Raw genomic sequence first — 22261 nt, 5'->3', positions numbered from 1 at the left:
GAGAGACAACTGCTTTGAGGTACAAGAAAGTATGACTGGGTGTCAGTTACAGAGGATCACTCCATCACAAACTGCAGGGTAATGGCTTGCGTCTCAGCACTGGAACTTGAAAGAGCAGCTCAGGTGAAAACTGTCCAGAGCTTTGCTGAGTCACTGGGGGGGGGGGGTTAACGGCAAGATGTCCAGTGCCCAGAGGGCCCCTGACTCCATGTCATTGGAGACCCCGTACTGTATGAAGAATGGAACATTTTTACCCCAATCAAACCAATGCAAAGTGAAAAGAGTCTCTACAAGCAGATAGAATTCCTCTCTCTTCAACTACCTCTCTACCTCCAATTGAGAAAAAGAAAAAGGAAAACAAAGCTGGATTCATTTTATTGAACTTTCTATCATAAATCTTTCTACCAGAAAATCCAGTCAAACACTGGATTTTAATTAAAAATGCATAGTTCCAGTAAATTAGTTGTACTAAAAATTAGTCTATTTCAGACCATTCAAATAACTAAAGAGCTGACAGGGCCTGCCTAGATTCTAAACCAAGCCCCTCTCAGGAGCTCACACCTCCTGGAATGTGGCTATTGCAGGCCAGAGGCGGCCAAGAGCCCTCCAGTGCTCATCCAGTCCAGAGCACCCATGTCTCCCAGGGTGATGATTTCAGTCAGTATTTCTACAGGTTTGTACCTTCAATTTCTACTTCTCCAAAGATCATGCCTAGTCATACAATCTTCACTAAAACACAACCCATGGCTGTGCTCTCGATAGGGCAGTGGAAATAGTCTGCAAAGGTGACCGTAGCTTACTGTACACCCTTGCAAACTCACAGGTAGCAGAAGTGTATGAGAAATCTCTCTGCTGCCCACTTCGATTTGCTATGAACAATCTGCTCCAACAAGGCAGCCTTCCCAAGTTCCCAGCACAACTTCACCCACAGCCTGAAAAACTGTTTCTGCTTTTTCTTCTATCAACAGCCATCTTGCCAACCTTTTGGCTTACATGCAAACTACCTTCTGGAGAAGACTCAGGTCTGCCTTGATGGCACTGTGACTGCTGAGCTGAGTACAGTCCACTCACAGAGAGAGACTTCAGCACAATTGTTTCAATAGAGAACTTAAGGTCGGCCAGATTCGGTGGCACACGCCTTCGGTTTCAACACTCAGGATGGAGAGGCAGTCAGGCCTGTTCTACATAGAATTTCATGTTAGACAGAACCCTACCCCAAAAAACAAATACATATCATCAAGGAAAAGAAAAGTATTTGAACAATCTCCTTGAGTCAATAGCATACCTCAAAGTTACAAGGAGCAGACACACACACACATACACACACACACACACATACACACACACACACACACACTTTGGAGGCAGAAGAACAAAAAAGATAGTTCTTGCACAATTTTTACATTATTTACTCTTGTCAATAATTCTGAATGTTTGCTTAAATCAAATAGTTTCAGTGTAGGCTTAGGTCACAGCTAGGTAAACCTCACAGCGAGCATTGCCACAGGTAAAACAAAAGCAGGTCTCGGCTGCCTGCCTCACTACCTAAGCACTCACAGTCAGCACCGTCTTATTAGCTTATTGAGTCAAAGCCACCGCAAGGATAACACTCAGTGGAGTTATGCTTAGCAAATGCAAGGCCCTGGATTTAATCTCTTTACAAGAGAGGAAAGGAAGAAGAGAGGGGGAGACAAAGAAGAAAGGAATAAATGAAAAGAAATGGAAGTGGCCCCTGAAAACTCAGCTGTGCTCCTAGGTAAGAGAGAAACCAGCAAGGCCATCCGCACGTCCACACGTCCACACGTCCACACATCCACACATCCACACGTCCACGTGTCCATCCCGGAGCCCCTCACGCCCTTCAGTCGCCCACTGGCTCTCGTGTTAAGCAGTAGCACTTCTTACCATAGCATTTAGCTGAGAGTTGCTCGCCTGTGTGATGCCAAGAATGTTGGTAGTGTGCATCACTTCGACTGAAAAACTTGGCAGCCAGCTTGCAATCCGGGACCCTAAGACAAATCAGAGTCCAACACAAGAATTAGTGCCCTGGTCTGTGCCCCAGTGTCATCTGTGTATCCAGACACTACTACAACAACTGCTATTCACTGAGGGCTTTCTTTATGCCAGGCCTTTTTGTTTTTGTCAAGTGTTGTCTCTAGATTAGTTCATTCTGTCCTCAGGAAAACCCACATGTGCTTTCCACTCCTCTCAGAGATAGGACTCTGACCCCAACCTTGGCCTTGTCCCTGAGGCACTGAGAAGTTGGGGAACAAGATCACACAGGTTAATAACATGGCAGGATGTGAGGTCAACCAGCCACTCCACCTGCAATCCTTTCTCTCATTGAGGGCTCCCATGACTCTGGACCTGTTATAACAGCTCAGTTTTACCTCTCTTACAACCAGCACAAATTACTCCTCATGTGGATGAATCGTTTTCATGATTACCTTCATGAACCACTTTCTGCTTAGTATAATTTAAAGATTTAACCTTGGTCTGGGCATTGTGGTGTATGCCTTTTTTAAAAAATAGGTATATGGGTGTTTTGCCTCCCTGTAAGTAGTAAGTAGTAAGTAGTAAGTAGTAAGTAGTAAGTAGTTGTGCCTCCCTGTTAGTAGTAAGTAGTAAGTAGTAAGTAGTGCCTTCCCAGAAAAGGGTGTTTGATCCCCTGGGACTTACAAATGGTGGTAAGCCATCATATAGACACTAGGAATCAAACCCAACACCTCTGGGAGAACAGCCAGTGCTCCTACCCATTCAGGAGAAGCACACCTCCATTCCCTAGAACACACCTAACATTTGGGAGACAGAAGGAGAAGGATCTCTATGAATTCAAGGCCAGCTTGGCCAACATAGTGAACCCAGCAAAGGCTACACAATGAAACCTTGTGGGGTGGGGGTTACCTTAGTTTTCAGATTAAAAACTCTTTTTCAAAAAGTTCTCCAATATAGGTTTGTACAGTGATATAATCATCGCCAGTTGTTATTTCTGTTATTTTAGGATCAAAATACAAAGCCATCATGTGACATTTACAAAGCAATTCATTATCGAGCTTCATGTGCAGGGCTTCTATTGCTTTACCCAGTGGAGCGTGGGATACAAGGGGTCTTGCCAAATAATGCACTTAGGATAAAATGGATTTTTCCAAGAGCACACAAGGGACAAAGTAACTGTTTGATTACAGATGTAATAATTGCAATTTACATATATGTATGTATGTATGTATGTATGTGTTGTGTGTACATGTGTATGCATGTGTGTGTACAGTTATCTTTATGAGTCAAGGTCTCACCATGCTAACTGGATTTGTCTGGAACTCTCTATGTAGACCAGGCTGGCATACAACTCACAAAGCTCTGCCCACCTTTGCCTCCCATGTGCTCTACTACCTTTGTAGTAACAGAACCAAACCAGCTCCCTGAAGCCCTTTAGGCACTGGCCTCCACCTACTTCCCTTGAGCCTTTCAGGACTGCACCAATACTTTTACCAACTTCACTCTCAGTGACTTAACTTACATCAGCGTCTGAACAGCACCTCTCCTGAGAAAATTCCACAGCAGGATTCACAGAGCACACGGCACTGGAATTGAGGGCTCAATATCCACTGGGTAATGTGACTCGAGGGAAGATAATCACCAATACCCATGACTTTAGGATCCAAACCACAGAAACAGCCATTCTTTATGAATGAAGCAACAGGGCTCCAGTTCAGATTCCAACCGTGTACCTGAGAAGACAACTCAGGGAGCCTTCATACGTTTCCATCACTATACACTGGTTATGTGGGCTCCTTGAAGGCACACTTAATTCAGTTTACTACTTCCACTTCCAAATCTCACCCCCACCCACAGCTCCTTGTTTTGGAGACGGGGTTTTTGTGTAGCCCTGGCTGTCCTGAAAATCACTCTGTAGACTGGCTGGCCTCAAACTCATGAATATCCACCTGCCTCTGCCTTCCGAGTGCTGGGATCAAAGGCGTGCACCACTAACCACCTCACCCCACTCACTGATGGACAAAATAACCCCTCAAGTCCGCCTACTCATCCATCCACCCTGAACACTTTTGAAACTGAGGAATAAGGCAGACACGGTGGTCTGTAAGCATAACTCTGGAGAGACTGAGGCACAACAACCCTAAATTCAAGGCCAGCCTGGGATACACAGAAAGTCTGTATTAAAACTAAGTAAAGGAAGTTGAGATGCAATACTAAGGCTGGCAAGATAACCCAGCAAGTGAAGGTTCTTGATGCTGAGCCTGAGAAGCCAGTTAGTCCCCAAGATCCATGATACTAGAACCAGCATTCACAAATTGCCCTCTGACCTCCACGTGTATGCCATGTAGGATATGAATACATGTACTCCAAACATAACCACACAGAATACATGAATTCAGTAAAAGGCAGTAAAAATATTTTTCAGTACTAGTAAACTCGTCGATACAGAGCAGCTTATAATGCTGACACTATCGTTTAGGAAAGAAGGCCGCATGGGGAGTGTAGAAGTTGGAGCCACTCTACCATCGAAGTGGAAGAAGTGATTGTGCTGGTTCAAGCGAGGCCTTCCTTCTGCAGCTGCTACAGGAACCAAGTTCTCGTCCAGGTTCTCTCCTTGATGGTCTTCCCTGGCACGGCTGCCGTCAGCAATGTTAAGAGACATTCTGCATGTTGGACAAGAGGTGTCTTGTTCTAGCCATGAACGAAGGCAGGAGCTATCGAAGAGTTCAAAGGGAGAGAGAGAGCATATGCAATCACTCCAGCATATTTGTGAGAAATCACCAGAATTACTATGCTTTTCTTTCTCATTTTACTTTTTTTATTTACCACTGGCCAGATCTAAATGCTGACAAATACTTGTGGCTACCACCCTCTAATCACAGACGTCTACCATCTCCTGGTTACAGTCTCCTCTCTCCCACTTCATGGCCTAGCTTCTCATCTCCAACCCCATTCAGCTACTTCAGAATCCACGTGGCTCACTCATCTGGCACTCGCCTCTTCCCCCCGTGAGCGCTCTACTCAAGTGATCTTTCTCTTCACTGCCATAACTACTGACCAATATAGTTATAACCAGGGCCTCTTCTTCAGAACCCTGACTCTGCAGCTCTAATTCATTCCTCTCCATCCACCACCTCACTAGACTCCTTCAAAGGTATCCTGACTATCCTGCCTACGTCTCCTTCCTCCGTCCTCTTCCATGCTCTCACACGCTGGCTTCTATCTATTTCCACCACCACAGCACCTTTCCCCTCTGCTGGGGCTGCTCCTTGTGCCTCCCATTTTACACCCTTCCTGACCTCTGACCTGCTGCTCTTCCTTCGGTTCTCACTAAAGTTACTTCCTCCTAATCTGAATCAGATTCCTTTGTTACTGCTCGTTCTCCCCTTCCTGCCTGCCTTCCCTCCTTAGTGTTTTGAGACAGGGTTTCCCTGTGTAGCCTTGGCTATTCTGGAACTCACTCTGTGATCAGTCTGGCCTTGAACTCAGAGATTCCTCTCCCTCCTGAGTGCTGGGATTAAAGGCCTGCACCACCACTTCAGAGCCCTGTTTCTCTAAAACATACATGTCTATTAGACTTTCACATTCTAGATGTGCCTGCTAACTCATGTTCTACTCCTACATTAGACCGCAGACTCCACAAACCAAGACCTCATCTGTCATTTCTGTCTTAGCCCACAGCTCCACACAGCATCCCAACACACACAGCATCCCAACACACACAGCATCCCAACACATAAACTGTCAGGACACTGTTAACTCCAGCTCCAAAGCCCTTCTAAAAAGGAAAAACTAAAGGTGATAAGATTTAAAAAAAAAATTCAATAGTCAAAAAGTCACAGGGTACCTATAAATCTATTAGTAGCAAAATATTAAATCCATGCACAAAATTATTTAGCTTAAATTCATGCACAAAATATCCATGCACAAAATTATTTAGCTTAAACTGTCTTGCTATCTCTGGACCATGAGATCTCTCCACTCTTGGAGCTTTGGAAGGGCCTAGCCTGTGACCTTTGCTATGGATCACTGGAGCGTTCTTGGTCTGGTTCCATTTCAACCCAGTTCTCTAGAATTTAAAATGGGAAAAATTTTGAAGAAAGCTAATAAATAGAAATTAAATTGGCAAATGTGGGTAAAGAACCATCTTAAGGCAAATAAAAAGAAAAGGTTCAGGAGGTTTTTTTTGTTTTTTTTGTTTTTTTTAAAAAAGGCTAGTCACAGGCTCCAAGCAACATCAACAGCAAGGCCAGGCTGAGGTAACATTCCTGCTCCACTACTGGGATTATACTCAAACCCACAGAAAAAGCACTCACATTCCCAGGAGAGAAACCCACTCCCGAACTCCCTGCACACAGCTCCTACTTGTGAAAAAGATGTCCACAGGGCAGCTTCCTCGCAGCCTGCATGGAGTCCCAGCAGATGGCGCAGTCATCATTGTTGACGGCTAGTTCCTCTGCAGTGGCAACGGCAAACCTGCAGAGCACACAGCAGGCCCACACACAGCAGGCCGGGAAGAACCCATTACCTTCACACAGCCCAAGACACCGCATTATACACACAACCACTACGATGGCACAACCACAGGGCAAAACTGGTCGAGGGAAAACATTACTTTTATTCTTTATAGTTCTTAAAAAACCAAGTGAGTTCAGCACAAAACTGACTGCAGAAACAGTGGCACCTGTCAGTGACACATTCATGACATTTATGGAAATATCAGAGGACCCAAACCCCCAGAGATCCAAACTGTCCCTAAGAAGCAAAAAGAGTGCCCACTAATCCTGCACTTCTGGTTTCAGTCAGCCCGGAGCTGACAGTGAAAGTCTGCAGTGAGAGAGGAGCCACTTCCAGAAACATACATGTAAACTGTAAGCAAGACACACCTTCCCAAAACACAGAAACATACATGTAAACTGTAAGCAAGACACATCTTCCCAAAACACAGAAACATACATGTAAACTGTAAGCAAGACACACCTTCCCAAAACACACGTCAGAAGACCCCAGGAGCTTCCACTAAGCAACAACAACAATGACTAAAAATAAGAACCTTGTATCTCTGGAACCCTCCCACATTCCAGCAAGAGGTTCTATGTGATCTCGAAAAGAAAGCCATACTTTCTTACCTGGCTTCCATGTTTCCTACCACTCGCAGATAGTTCTTGTGGCGGCGGATCCTGCGCTGTACCTCATGGAACAGGTAGCGAAGTTGCATAAAGATGACCAGGCTAGCCATAGATAACCAGATGTTGCCAAATAACTGAGCAGAGAGAGAGGGAAGTAAAACATACAATGAAAACACATGTGAGGGGCTAAGGACACAGCTCAATGCTGAGTAAATGAGTAAGAGGATGAGTTAGGATCTCTAGCACCCATATAAAAAAGCCAGGCCTGAGCCAGTCAGTTAATCCTAGCACTTGGGAGACAGAGGCTGGAAGACCTGTGTGTGTTCGAGGCTGGCCTGTCTACCGACAGAGTTCCAAGACAGCCAAGGCTATACAAAACACAACACAACACCACACCACACAGGTGTAACCAAGCACATTTGTAACCGCAGAGCTGGAAGGATGAAGCCAGGACAGCTCTGAAATTCACTGAGCAGTATAATTCCAGATTCAGTGAGGAAACCTGTTTCAGAATATAAAGTAGAGAACAGCAGAGGAAAACACCTCACCTCACCCTTTGACTCCACACATGGATCCATACACACATCTGTGTGCAGGTGAGCACACACATACACTAACGTACACAAACCACACACACACTCGCACACTCGCACATACACACACGTGCACACACACGCACACGCACGCACACACACACACGCTAGTAATGAAGGTACATGTACAACAGAGGCTCTTTAAAGTGAGTGAAAGGGAAATAGAACAATCTCTTGGTAAATAAATGCATGTACTTATTTGATTGCCCTAAACAATACACCTGGCTCTTCAGTCTATGTATCCATCCCACTGTCGCCATTCCTGAGTAATTAGCTTGAAATTTAAAAGCTTAATGTAAAAAGATGTCTAATCATACAAACTTACATACACATATACATATACGTACATACATTAAGTTATATAGACTTTGGGTCTTTAGAGTGTAGTGTTTATTTGTAAGTTTTTTATAATAAAATTTATAAAGTTAAAAAATAAAGCAAAATGTTAAATTTTTTCATCTTCAAAAAGTACACTTATAAATGTGGTGTCCCAGTACCTTTTAAACGTTTCTGTGACGAGTTTATGAACTGCGCATTACTATACTGATTCTTACCATTATTAGTTAGATTTTTCTACCCGTCAGAGACTTACGTTCCCTTCCTACGGTGCTGAATATCCTGCAGGCGAGTGCTCTTCCCTTAGCCTCATCCCCAGCCAGTCCTTGGTATCTGAGACAAGGCCTCAGTATACACCCAGGCTGACCTTGGCTTGATGATTCCCTTGCCTTTTCTTCACAAGTTCTTTCTGACACATCAATTTAATGAGGTAGTTTTCAGTTCAAAGACTTTGATTTTAATTACAAAGGTAAAAAACATAAATCCAGAAGAAGGTAAGAGCAGTAAGAATTCCTTCCCATTACCTCTAAAGTGCAGGTGTTCAGTAGGAAAGCCACAGGTGCTATAGGAGAGGTCCCCTTTACCCTGCTCTAGGAATGCTCTACTGACTGGTCAGCAGTTAACTAAGTCTCCTAGCCCAGCACTCACCTCCTGAGCTGGGCATGCACCACCCAGAGCAGCCCCACAGCACTGCTTTCCATCCAGCTGCCAAAGGATGAGGGCTGCCCAACCACACTCCAGTCTCTTAAAGGGGTCTTCACATTAACGTGAGGATTTCATTGTTCAAATGTACAAAACCAGGGCTCCTGTCTTGAAAACCTCAGCCCTGCGCTCATGCACGCTCACTCTCTCTTCTCTCTCTCTCTCCTCTCTCCTCTCTGTCTCTGTCTCTCCTTTCTCTGTCTGTCTGTCTCTCTCTCTCTCCCTCTCTCCCTCCCTCTGTCTCTCCTTTCTCTGTCTATCTGTCTCTCTCTCTGTCTCTGTCTCTCCTTTCTCTGTCTGTCTCTCTCTCTCCCTCCCCCTCCCCCTCTCCTTCCCTCCCCCTCCCCCTCTCCCTCCCTCCCCCTCCCCCTCTCCCTCTCCCTCTTTCTCTCTCTGGGGGAACTCACCAGCATGTGAATGTGGTGCATGAGGTCCAGGGACAGGAGCATGAGCTCCATGACAAAATCGGTGTAATACACATAGGTTCCCTTTCCTTCCCAGGTCCCTTCATGGTTGAGGTCCCAGAGGTGAATTACATATCTACAATATAGACAGAAAAGGAGAAATCATGTTAATTAACTTACTATTTATTACAAGTCTTTTTTTTTTTTCCGGAGCTGGGGACCGAACCCAGGGCCTTGCGCTTGCTAGGCAAGCGCTCTACCACTGAGCTAAATCCCCAACCCCCTATTTATTACAAGTAAATCCCACTTACACATGGTATAGTTTAGTCACGCTTATATACTTAACACTACTGCATCTCAAAGTCAACTGAGCAAGTGTAAATGTCAACCACCCCTCCAACGTCTCTACTCACCTTAAAATCACATGAGCTGTCCTCACAGTCACAAGAAGAGACTGCAAAAAGAGAAATACATCTTAGCTTAATTAAAAATCTGTTTCTAAAAGCAAACAAGGTGAAAAGAGACTGGCCAAGTTTATCACCCCCAGTTGGTGAGGAATGTCTTCTAACCCAGGAGAGCAGCTCGCTCTGAGCTTTTTCCAGTTGACAGCCATGAAACAGCCCACCCTGCCCACCTCCTGGGAAAGCCTTGTGCAATGATGAGGTCCATCCCAAGTGTCAACCAACCACTTCTATCTGACAAGACTCCGCGTTACCATGATTGGTTACCTAAAAGGGTATCTGACTGGGGTGACCCTGTATTGCCAACTGCACGTCACCTACAACTGTCCTACATGGGCACAGCCTCTCTGTCCTCAAGCTTCTGCCTCCTTCATTGACCAGAACAAGGAAGAACAAAGGAATCAAACCCCAAATAAGACTCTCATGCTACTTTTTTTTAACTAGAAACTGATCTTAAGAACTATTTCTTCAACCCCAGAACAGGAGTTCAAAGCCAATGTATACTGCCTGAGTATTGACTAAAAAGGTGACGTAAAGTTGTTTGTTTCTTGAAACAAGGCCTCACTATGTAGTCTTAGTTGGCCTGAAGCTATGTATGTACACCATGCTGACTTCAAGCTCAGAGCTCTCCCTGGATTCTAGGATTGTAAATATATGCATGCACCACACCCAGCCACTCACCCTACTTTAAATTTGTTTATTTTTAGGTATATCTTTTTCTAAGTTTGGCAGACTATGAACTGAAAGTTAATCAGGAAAAAGAGCAAGTAAGAATATCATCCAAATAATACTTTGTAATAAAATACTTAAGGAATCTAATTACTATATGTATGTTTTAAATAGGTCTTTTAAAGAGGAAACACATTTACTCCATACTTTCACACATTCATATTCAACTGAGTGTATTTTCTCTAAGTACTTAAATGTTTTCCTAATTTAAAAAAATTATAATATTTATTTTATATGCATGATGCATACCACATGCGTGCCTGGTGCCCTTGACCATCACCAGGGTGTAGGAATCCTGGAACTAGAGTTAAGGACAGCTGAAGGCTTCCGTGTGGGTGGCTGGGAATGAAACCTGTGTCACTGAAAGAACAGTGAGGGCTCTTAACCGCTGAGTCACCGCTCCAGCTCTGGCCCCTTTGCTGATTATATTGGTACTACATATACTCTAAATTGAATACTACTGGGCAAAAATAAACTTTAACCTTGCTTCTAACAAATTCCTAAATATTCACCCCTAATGTGTTTTGACAATAAACAAGTAGCTTCAGTATGTCTACTACATACTCTCTCTTATCCAAAGGAGGTTATGTTGTTTCTTTCTTTCCTCTTTTTTCAGACATGGTATCCTGGAATTCACTAAATAGACCATATTGGTATCTGCCTCCCAAGCACGGGGATTAAAAGCATATTTTATGTATATGTGTGTGGTATGTGTGTGGTGTGTGTGTGTGTGTGTGTGTGTGTGTGTGTATCTTTTTTTCCTTGCCTTTCCCTCCAACAGTGACACCATTTGGTCACTGCTGCCATGGCAATGGCCATACGTTCCCAGTAAAGCTTTTGGTTCAATTCCCAACTCCACCTGGGAGTAGTTATGTCACATTCCAAATAAAAGGCAGATTTCTTCTGCCCTCTCTCTCTCTCTTCTCTTCTCTCTTTTTCTCTTCTTTCTCTTGCCCCTTCCCCTTGTCTTGTTCTTCCATTAAATCTCTCCACGTGGAACCATGTTGGTTTGGTGTACTTTATCGGGAGAGCGCCAGCCAATATTTAAACAACAACAGATCAGACAGGCCTTGAACTCACAGAGATCAGCCTGTCTCTGCCTCCCAAGCACGGGGATTAAAAGCATATTTTATATATGTGTGTTTATGTATGTGTGTTTATGTGTGTGTGTGTGTTTATGTGTGTGTGTGTGTGTGTGTGTGTGTGTGTGTATCTTTTTTTCCTGTATGTCCTAATGCATTGCCATATTATAATATAGGTAACCTGTCCTGGTTTACTCCTAGTGATTCCTCTGCCTCACTGTTCTTGTACACTATGATCATTATTAAGCAGATAGAGATTATTCTGTCAGCTGGAACCCCTAGGAGATGGGTCTCTAAGCATGCTTTTGGGGGTATATGAATTAGGTTAACTGAGGGAGAAAGACCCGTCCATCGGATCTGTCCACCATCCCAGCTGGGATCCTGGACTGTATAGCTAGAGGACAACTGAGCAGCAGCATACAGTCATGGCTTTCTGCTTCTTCAGGGCAAATATAATGTGACGAGCCAGCTCCCCGCTCCTGCTGCCATGTTTTCCCTGCCAAGATGGACTACATCAGGAACTATAAACCAAAATAAAGCCTTTCTCCTTTAAGTGGGTTTGTTGACGATTTTATCACAGCGACATTAAAGTAACCAGGACACTCAAACACAAGCATTAGGACACTGCTGTAGGTGATCAAATAAGTAAACCGGTCAGTAAATGATCAGCAGGCGAGCAGCATGTGCAAATGGACGTCCTAACCAATAAATGACTCATGCTCCAGGCAGCACAGCACCCGAGTCATTCTGCTCCTCAAGGATAGTGCAGAACGTACAGCTTATATACTGTGGGGCTAAGTGGAGAAGCTGAGTAGGAGAGTGCACATACACGGAGATTAAATGCAGCACCAAAAAACCAAAACTTAAGAACTGTTATTTCCAGAATTTTCCATTTAATAATTTCAGCTAGCAGCTTACCGAAGATAACTCAAACTGTAGAGAGTAAAATTAAAAGTATCCAGTATATTTCATTTTTCCAACTAGCAATTACAGGTAAAAGTAATTACCAAGTTGGTATTTGGCTGAAGAAAAGCTGACATATTACTTATGGAACATAAAGAGCACAAACATATTGAAGAGATGGCTCGGAGGTCACGAGAACTCGCTGCCCTTGCAGAGGATCTAGGTTTGGATCTCAGAACCCACAAGGTGGTTCATAGGCCTCTGGGATTCCAGTTTAAGGAGGTCCAATGTCCTCTTCTGACCTCTGACAGCAAGAGGGATGTACATGCAACACATACATACATGCAGGCAAAACACTTGGACACATAAAAAATATACTAAATAAATCTAGAAAAAGATTTAAGACAAAACCTCTGGGCTTGGGTGCTGGAGAGTATGCTGCTCTTCCAGGGATCAGTGCTCAGTGCCCAGCACCCATGGCAGCTCCCAACTCCAACTCCAGTCCCAAAGGACCCAACACCTTCTTCCAGCCTCCACAGGCACTGCTCACACAGCCTCCACAGGCACTGCTCACACAGCCTCCACAGGCACTGCTCACACAGCCTCCACAGGCACTGCACACACAGCCTCCACAGGCACTGCTCACACAGCCTCCACAGGCACTGCACACACAGCCTCCACAGGCACTGCACACACAGCATCCACAGGCACTGCTCACACAGCCTCCACAGGCACTGCTCACACAGCCTCCACAGGCACTGCTCACACAGCCTCCACAGGCACTGCACACACAGCCTCCACAGGCACTGCTCACACAGCCTCCACAGGCACTGCACACACGGCCTCCACAGGCACTGCACACACGGCCTCGACGGGCACTGCTCACACGGCCTCCACGGGCACTGCACACACGGCCTCCACAGGCACTGCACACACGGCCTCCACGGGCACTGCACACACGGCCTCCACGGGCACTGCTCACACAGCCTCCACGGGCACTGCACACACAGCCTCCACGGGCACTGCACACACGGCCTCAACAGGCACTGCTCACACGGCCTCCACGGGCACTGCACACACGGCCTCCACGGGCACTGCACACACAGCCTCCACGGGCACTGCTCACACAGCCTCCACGGGCACTGCTCACACAGCCTCCACGGGCACTGCACACACAGCCTCCACGGGCACTGCACACACAGCCTCCACGGGCACTGCTCACACGGCCTCCACAGGCACTGCACACACGGCCTCCACGGGCACTGCACACACAGCCTCCACGGGCACTGCTCACACAGCCTCCACGGGCACTGCTCACACAGCCTCCACGGGCACTGCACACACAGCCTCCACGGGCACTGCTCACACGGCCTCCACAGGCACTGCACACACGGCCTCCACGGGCACTGCTCACACGGCCTCCACAGGCACTGCACACACGGCCTCCACAGGCACTGCACGCACGGCCTCCACAGGCACTGCACACAAATGGCGCACATACATAGACAAAACACCAACATATGAAAAATAAACATCTTTAATTTTTAATTGGGTTTCTACCAGAGAAAAATGATTATCTTTAAGAAAAATGGTATCTTCTTTAAGTTTTTAGAAGTATTTTATTTTTAAATATTTAGGGAGGATAGCCCACATCTGTGAGTGTGCAAGAAGCACTCACTGGACTCAGCCTCAGGATATTAAAGACAAAAGAGGAAACCCCAGATTTCTGTAAGTTTGAGTCCAGTCTGAACTACATAGAGTTCCAGGCCAGCCAGAGCTGCATAATGAGACCAACTCTCTAAATAAATAAATAAATAATAATAAAATTCATAGAGGACTAGAGACAACTCTTGCCTATCATGACAGAAAGCCCTAAGATCAATCTCCAGCAACACACACGTGCATACATACACACACACACACACACACACACACACACACACATACACACACACACACCCCTTTAAAGTAATAAACATAGTTTAAATAATTATATAAATTTTTATTTGGCTCTAAAAATTATAATAAATATTCACCACAAACCATTTCTTTTATATCGTGAAAACACTGCTTTTCCTACTCTAGAGGAAGAGTACTTGAATTGCATTTGCCATTCTGAAACCTCAAACAGTTCACACACTAGGCTTCAGGGTCTCCTCCTCTACCATGAGCAGAATTAATAAGGAATCAAATGTGTAAAGAATTTGAAATGATTCCTGCTGAGCTGTGGACCAGTGGTAGAGGACTTGCCCAGGATGTCAAAATCCTACATTTAATGCCCAGCTCTGAAAAAAAAAAAAGTTCCCACAACAATCCCTAGCACGTTCTACGTGTACATGGAGGCCGAACAAGGGTGCCAGGTATTCTGCTCTGTCTACCTTTGTCTTACTGTCCTGAAACAAGGTTCTCTGTGAGCTCAGAGCCAGCCTGCCAAGCAAACCCAGCACGCCCGCCCCTGCTCTACACAGCACTAGGCTCATAGCATGTGCACACAGCCACACCTAGCTTTTCACCATGGTGCTGGGATTCAAACTCAGGGCCTCATGCTTGCACAGTGCTCTTACCTGCCAACCCAGCCCCTAGTCTTGAATTGTTGAGAAAAATGAATCTCCAAGGGTTATATGAAATAAGTTATATAAAAGCATTCAGTACCAGCACCCAATGAAAGTGGGAAAACAGTAAATGCCAGTTAAAGTCAAAGACCAAATATCTTTTAAAGCAATACCATCCACCCTCTGGTCTTGAACATGTTTAGTAATCTAATCAGAGACAGCCTGTGCCTGGCACCTTACCTCTGCAGCCATGAAAGCCAAGGTGTGCATGCCATGGGTGTAGCCTGTGACGCAGCAGACAACTGCAAGTCCACAGCAGGAGAGCAGCATAGCAATCAGCAGGGACAGGACTCTCCCATGGCTGCTCATCGGTGTGGTGGGAGAAAAGGAAAGCTGAAAGGGGCAGGACAGACAGACAGTGAGTTCATTCCTCCACCATGGCAACTGCCCTCAGAATTCAAGATCAAGCTTGGTGTCTTTGCTTGGAACACCCTACTAACAAAAAAGCCCAAATTCTACTGTGACCTAAATACACGAGCTGAGATTTATAGATCTTTATCATTTAATTTCCCAGACATGATATGCACTACATTTCCATTTCATATTCTCCAGTGTCCCCCCTACCATGAGATTACAATCTCTAGAAGGATACTCAATTAACTAACATTTTATAGGACTCAGAACAGTGTCCTTTTCTGCTGTGTTTCTGCTTGTCTTGCAGAATTCACTTGGAGGCCTAGCCTGTTAGGGTAGGACAAGGGAAAGGAATCGGGAGCCTGGTATGTTGATACTAGACAAGGACAAGTAAACGCCTGGAAAGGAAACCTGGAGCTATAACTACCGCTGTACTGGATGCTGGCTACAATCGGCCCAGAAAGGAAGGCTAGCAGCTCCTATCTGTAAGAATGGGAACTGGAAAAGAAAGAAAGCCTTCAAGAGAAAGATCAACTCACAAAGACGTGCAAGGCCATCTCCATGAACACTGACTGAAGAGCGGGACACAAGGTCCTAGAGTGGGCTCAACTGGGAGGCTGCTTCAGACATGATTACCTCAGCCTGTGTGAGGTGCTCACAGGCACAGTCTGACGAAGTCTCAGGCAGATCTTACAGCCAGATGGGAAGCAGAGGCAGCTCACTCAGTCTGGACCCAAGAACAGTATAACCAGTGAGAAAGAAAGCTCCACCAGCCAGGGCAAGAGAAGAAAGACGGGAGAAGACTAAGCCGGAAGCCTCCAGAAGAGCTCAGGTTGTATACAGGGTACTCATTAAGGCTCCTTCACACTCTGATCTAAGACAAGGCTAGGAGTGGCTGTAGGGCTTGGGGGATGGAGGTGAGGGAGCTCCCTAAAAACAGGCATCCTACCGCTGCAGGCAGAAGTTCCTCAGGAAACAGGCCATAACTAAACTAGCAGTCCTTAGAGCTGCCCGTGACGTGCAATCCTGTGACTTTCTCACACTGCAATTCATGTCAAACCTAGCACACATATGTGACTGAGAAAAGAAAGAGGCTGGCCAAAAACTCACGTATTCAAAGCGGTCTTTGCAGAGCTGGACCATCAGATGCAGGAAAACAAGTCCAGCAAACCAGAGACACCACATCACCACCTCCTCCACAGTCTGGACATTCAGTACTCCAAAAATGAAAATGAACTTGTAGAAAATAAAATTCCAAAACTTGTCTTTGAGATGCTAAAAAGGAAAAAGTTTATAACGGTGAGCTCCAGCATACCAAGTCAACTTAGTACATGTTAACAACATGAAAGCAGCCTACAGCACACTCTGTGCAGAAGGCAAGGAAAATAGTTATTTCATAATGGGAAGAGGTAAGACAAAGTCATCTGTGAACTGAAACTTGTAATCTGAAACAGTTATGACATTTCAGCCATTAAAAAACCTTATTTTATATTTTATATGTTCAGCAAGGTTATCGGTATTTTTTTAAAGACTTCAGTAAAAAATAGAAAAGATTAAACTTTCTAAGCAATCAAAAAATATAGAAGTGGCTGCAGGGACGGCTCAGCAGGTGCTTATCAAGCAGCAGGAGGACCTGAGCTGGGAGCCCTCCCACCCAAGTAAACCCAGCGGGAGAAGCACAGTGTAACCCCAGTTCTGAAGGGCGGAGACAGCAGCCCCTCGCAGCTCACTGGCCAAGCAGTCTAGTCAAACTGAGGAGCTCCAGCTCCAGTGAGGCCTGTCTCAGAAAGTAAAATGGAAAGGGTCAGAGAGATGTTTCCTGGTTAGGAGCTCTTACTGCTTCTGCAGAGGATCTGGCTGGGTTCCATTCCCAGCACCCACAAAGCTTATGGTGCAGTAAACTCATGCAAGCATAGAAACAAAAATACGTTGTTTTAAAAAGAAGTGCAAAGCAATGGAGAAAGTCCTTCAAAGTCAACCTTTGGCCTCCACACATGCAAATACATGTATACATACTCACATACACAACGTGCACACATATAAATACGCTCCACAAACAAAAAACTAATAAAAATCAAAAGGCAGAAGAGGAAGGAGAGGCTGTAATCAGGGTGTAAAGTGAATAAATAAACGAAAAAATTAAAAGGCTACTTGCCAGTATATAATCAATAAAATATTTAAACTGTATCTATGCCTCTAGGTTGTATCCGCCTACAATCCTAGCACTTGGGAAGCCAAGCTGGGCTGCACAGGACCCTGCACTAATAAAACAAAACAAAAACCAAAACAAACACTATTAAAATAAAATAATGTCCTTAATATTTATTTTTTCCCTTTGATATGCAAATATTTTCATTTTTACACAGTTTTCTCTCATCTCTCATTTTTGTGAGAATCTACCAATGCCAGTAAATATTCTCTAGGTATATTAGCATAGTGTCTTAATGGTGACAGACACAAATTGTTAATTTTCCCCTATCCACAGAATATTTAATCAAATTACATACATTTGAATGAGTTTCTACCTCAGCACTGTTGAAAAAAAGGTCACAAATGTTTTATGGTTTCTAACAATTGTCACCTGATTTCTAGACAAGCTGCGTAAAAAGTCCCATAAGCAGTAGACTTGGACTTCTTTGCTATGTTTTTAATTGTTATGTGTGCGTGTGTTGTCTGTGTGTTGTATCTGCACCACATGAGTGCCTGGTGCTCCCGGAGGTCAGGAATATTGGAACAGCCAAGACTGGAGTCAGATGGTTGTGAGCCACCACGTGGTTTCTGGGAACCTAACCCAGGTCCACTGCAAGAACAAGTACTCCTAACTGCTGAGCCCTTACACTCCTTTACACAATAAAAACTTTCAGTCTTAAAAATCATCACTTTCTTGGGGCAGAGGAAAAGGTGGGGACACAATAGATGAGTTCTAGTAGTTACAGATACTAAAATATCTGATTACCTAGCTATTGATGGATAAAGGTAAGAATGAACTTAAAACTTTTTGTTTGGTTGGTTTTTGTTTTTTGGGTTTTGTTTTGTTTTGTTTTTTTTTTGAGACAGTATCTCTCTATATAGCTCTGGCTATCCTGGAACTCACTCTGTAGACCAGGCTGTCCTCAAACTCAGAGATCTGCCTCTCTGCCTGCCTCTGCCTCCTGAGCATGTGTCACACTGCTCAGCAAAAGCATGAGACTTAGATATGATTTTAAGGACTGCACACATTTTACGAATTTAAACTCAAGTTGAAGCTGGGCGTGTGGCTGGGTGATACCTATGATCTGCACTTGGAGCTGGAAGGCAGAGGCAGGAGGGTCTTGAGTTTGAGGTCAGCAAGACCTCACATAGAGAATTCCTCTGAGAGTTCAAACACTGCCCTGACTACACATGCTGTGTTCAGAGAACAAAGTGAACTCAGGAGACTGGCTGAGTCTTATAGCTCTACCCACCAGAGGCAGATGCCCAGGAGCAGCACTGCACTCTCACACAGTGTATACAGCTAGTTTGACCCTGGTTCTGAACACCAGGTCCCAAGAAAGTAAACCTGGAATCCTGGGTAAACATCTGTTTCTAGGGCAGGAAAGGTAGGAGACCTTGAAATATCACTGTTGTGGTTTCTGGCTCTGCCAGTGGTGTCCTTGACATGACGCATCTCCACTTCCCAAGTCATAAAGTGGGTCTTGGTATAATAGCCTATGTCTCACACAATAGTTGGTAAGTTAAAGAGAATATACATATAATATATAGTGTGTTTGTGTGTGTAAGTATATGTAAAGTGCTTTTTAAACTGCCATAACAGGCAGTAAATGTTTTAAATATTTGTAAAAACTCTCTGGCTGGAGAGGTGCTGAGTGTGTCTGAGCAGTAACTGCTCTTATGAGGACACGACTTCACATCCCTGCACCCACATGGTACCTAAGAACCATCCATGAACTGTAACTCCAGTTCTAGGGATCCACTCCTTCTCGCCTCCACAGGCACCAGGCAGTTATATACATGTAGGTAAAACACTCATACACATAACCAAATCTTCAAAAACAAACTCAAGAAAAAGAAAGAAGACAACTCGCACCAACCTAAGCCTCTATTTAACACTGCAGCATTTATCCCACTCTAGGTTCTCAGTGTCCTTGCCTCTAATATCACTCTTATTTCTTAAACTTTAAGCACTCATGGAACAAACCTATGTCAATTCTTTATTCTTAGTGTAAAACAGTTCTGTTTTGGGGGGAGGGAGTGTTCAGACATGGTTTCTCTGTGTAGCCTTGGCTGTCCTGGGGCTTACTCTGTAGATCAGGTTGACTCAAAGGTCCATCTGCTTCTGCCTCCTGAGTGCTGGGATTAAAGGTGTGCACCACCAACATCACCCAGCTTCAAAATAGTTCTTAATAAACACTACTGGATGTCATTCATCATAAAGTAAGCTGACAGACATAAGCATAACAGATGTGATCTAGACTGAAAAGGCTGAGTTGGCCAACAGCAAAAGCTTCAAATACTTGAAGGTAATGTCTTCCGTGAATTTTGACCTGACACTAGGCACAGAGCAAACAAAGCATCAAAGGCCTGCTGCTGCACTCAGACAGACAGACAGACACTGCTGCTGCACTTAGACAGCCTGCCACTGCTGCTGCACTCAGACAGACAGCCACTGCTGCTGCACTCAGACAGACAGCCACTGCTGCTGCACTCAGACAGACAGACAGCCACTGCTGCTGCACTCAGACAGACAGACAGCCACTGGCCTGCTCCATTTCCTGCTCAGAAAGAACCAAAGCTTTGAAGAAGGAGGAATTTTTTAAGGAAAATTTGAAGAATGAAGTATGAAGAACAGAGCTTCTGAGGCAGAAGTGACAGTCATCCCGGTACTGGGTAGCTGAGATGTGAGGACTGCTGAGTTCACAGGCAACCTGCTCTACAAAGCAAGCTCCAGGCCTGCAGAACTACATAGCAAGGTCCTGTTTCAACAAAACCAAACCATGAAGAAAAAGTTATAATGGAATAGCTTAGCTATACCAAGTACAACTAAACAAAATATTTTATCAAAGCTAGCTTCTCTAGTCTTATTCTTGGGCTGGGATTACCAAGATCTCATTGGGAAACTCTTCCCAAGTAGGAAACTCTACTCTTGGGAAACACATCCTGAAGTATCTACCTGGGGTAAAATTATACAATGTCCCCTACTTAATTCAAATAGATTAGAAAATCTATGTAAGTGGCTCTAAGGACTGGGGAGATGGCTCAGAGCTACAAGCCCTTGTGACAGTGTCCAGTTCATTAAGAGCACAGCTGAAAAAGTAAAATGGAGAACAAGAGGAAGACTTAAAGTTCTCCTCCACACGTGCCAAATATAGGTGTGCACTCAGGCCCACCCGTGTGCATATGCAACACACAGACACGTGAATGCGCAGACACACACACACTCAAACACGCACACACACATGAATCTGGATGAAGTACAACAGTTCTTTGCATATACATGAAACTTTTCTATATGTCTGAAATAAGACAGCATTTTAAAAATTTCTTTGCAAGTATCTGTTCACTTACCTGTCTTTCACTCACTCGAAGAGGGCCAAACACAATACACTGGATAAGCTTAGCCACCAACATCAAAACACAGCAAGCAGTATTCACCAGAACCTGCACATAAACCAAAGAAAGGAAGTTTAGTTCCGGTGAGACACAAATACAGTGTACAATTTCTGATGAGCCTTTCAGTTTTCTAACAGAGCAAGCTAAGTGTTACTGATGCGAAAGGGGAAAGGCATGGGGAGGAGAAGCACAGGCTTCACAGCTCATTGAGTTAGACCCCTGCCCCAATGGGGTACCTCTAGCAGGCTGCCTTCCTCAGATTTGACAGAACCCTATGGAAACTCTATTGTCTCTGTGAAACTGTATATAACAAACTTGGCATGATGGCATACATCTGTAGTCCACACACTAGGAAGGCTGGGGCAAGCTGACTGAAAGCCCAGTCCAGACACTGTCTCGATAAATAAGTAACCACAAAAAGTATGCACCTTCATTCCCACATGGACTTTTAGACCAGAGAGATAGCTATCGGATACCTGGTCTAAAAGTCACATGATCGGTAAAATCCACAACTCAAGGATGCTGCCCTGACAAGTGGAGGAGGGTAGGACTATGGTCTCAAAAGTATCAGGTAATGAAGAGGGACTACAAACTGGAAAGATACTCTGGATACCAGTGCCAAAAAAAGGCTACCTTCCACATTTGTTGGCAAAACTTTTTTCTTTAAAATAATTTAAAAATGGGTATTTTCAGACCTAAACAGCAGTCATCTTTCCCTGACTTTGGCTGTTGCTGTTGTTTTGAGATGGATTCCCATGTACCAAAGACTGGCCTTGAACTTTTCCTCCTGTCTCCAGGTCCTACGCACTAGGACTGTAAGCATGTGCCACCACGCCCACCTGGTCTATCCCCTCTATTTTTAAAAGCAAATTATAAGGGAGGAGGGAGAGGGAGGAAAGGACAGGGGGGAGGAGAAGAGAGAATATGATGAAAAGGTCCTTTAAGAAAGCAAACTCCCTCCCATCTCTCCAGGTTCCCTTTGTTTCCCCACCACGCACTCCTGCGGAGGAACACATAATGGAAGCCCTACTCGGTACAAAAAATAAAGTGTGCTTAGTTCTGGGGCCAGGAAGTAAGATATTTTTAAAGGATTAAAACAAAAATAGTTCCCCTAGTATGTTGGGGTTTACTGTTTGGTACTTAACTGGTCTAAAGTCACATGATTGGAAAACCATTCAATTAATCAGGTAGAAAAAAACAGTTGATCAAAAATCCTACAGCTTTTCGACTGGTTATGTAAGAACCTAGTTCAAAACACTTCAGCTCACACCTTTAATTCTAAGATGTCAGAGATTTTTGGAAGTGGGAGTATAAGTTTAACTTTAAAAAAAAGATTTAAGAAAAATCATTTGTGTGCCTAAGTGAGAGAGAG

At 44.5% G+C, this 22261-nt stretch overlaps 1 protein-coding gene across 2 annotated transcripts in view; it reads right to left on the bottom strand.

The window, feature by feature from the left end:
• Positions 1–22261, bottom strand: part of Amfr (autocrine motility factor receptor) — a 35732-nt gene that overhangs the window by 7945 nt on the left and 5526 nt on the right. For both annotated transcript variants that reach the window (NM_001427144.1, XM_063278104.1), the window contains exons 2-10: positions 20845–20937; positions 16411–16575; positions 15127–15279; positions 9573–9613; positions 9163–9295; positions 7125–7258; positions 6361–6471; positions 4519–4709; positions 1906–2009 (exon numbers count right to left, since the gene is read on the bottom strand). In NM_001427144.1, coding sequence (NP_001414073.1) covers positions 1906–2009; positions 4519–4709; positions 6361–6471; positions 7125–7258; positions 9163–9295; positions 9573–9613; positions 15127–15279; positions 16411–16575; positions 20845–20937 — 1125 coding nt within the window. The remainder of the gene's footprint in view (positions 1–1905; positions 2010–4518; positions 4710–6360; positions 6472–7124; positions 7259–9162; positions 9296–9572; positions 9614–15126; positions 15280–16410; positions 16576–20844; positions 20938–22261) is intronic.

The sequence above is a fragment of the Rattus norvegicus genome, chromosome 19 (genome assembly GCF_036323735.1).
Source record: "Rattus norvegicus strain BN/NHsdMcwi chromosome 19, GRCr8, whole genome shotgun sequence".
NCBI lineage: Eukaryota > Metazoa > Chordata > Mammalia > Rodentia > Muridae > Rattus > Rattus norvegicus.
Note: the sequence above shows the minus strand (reverse complement) of the source record. Positions and strands in the feature narration are given on the sequence as shown.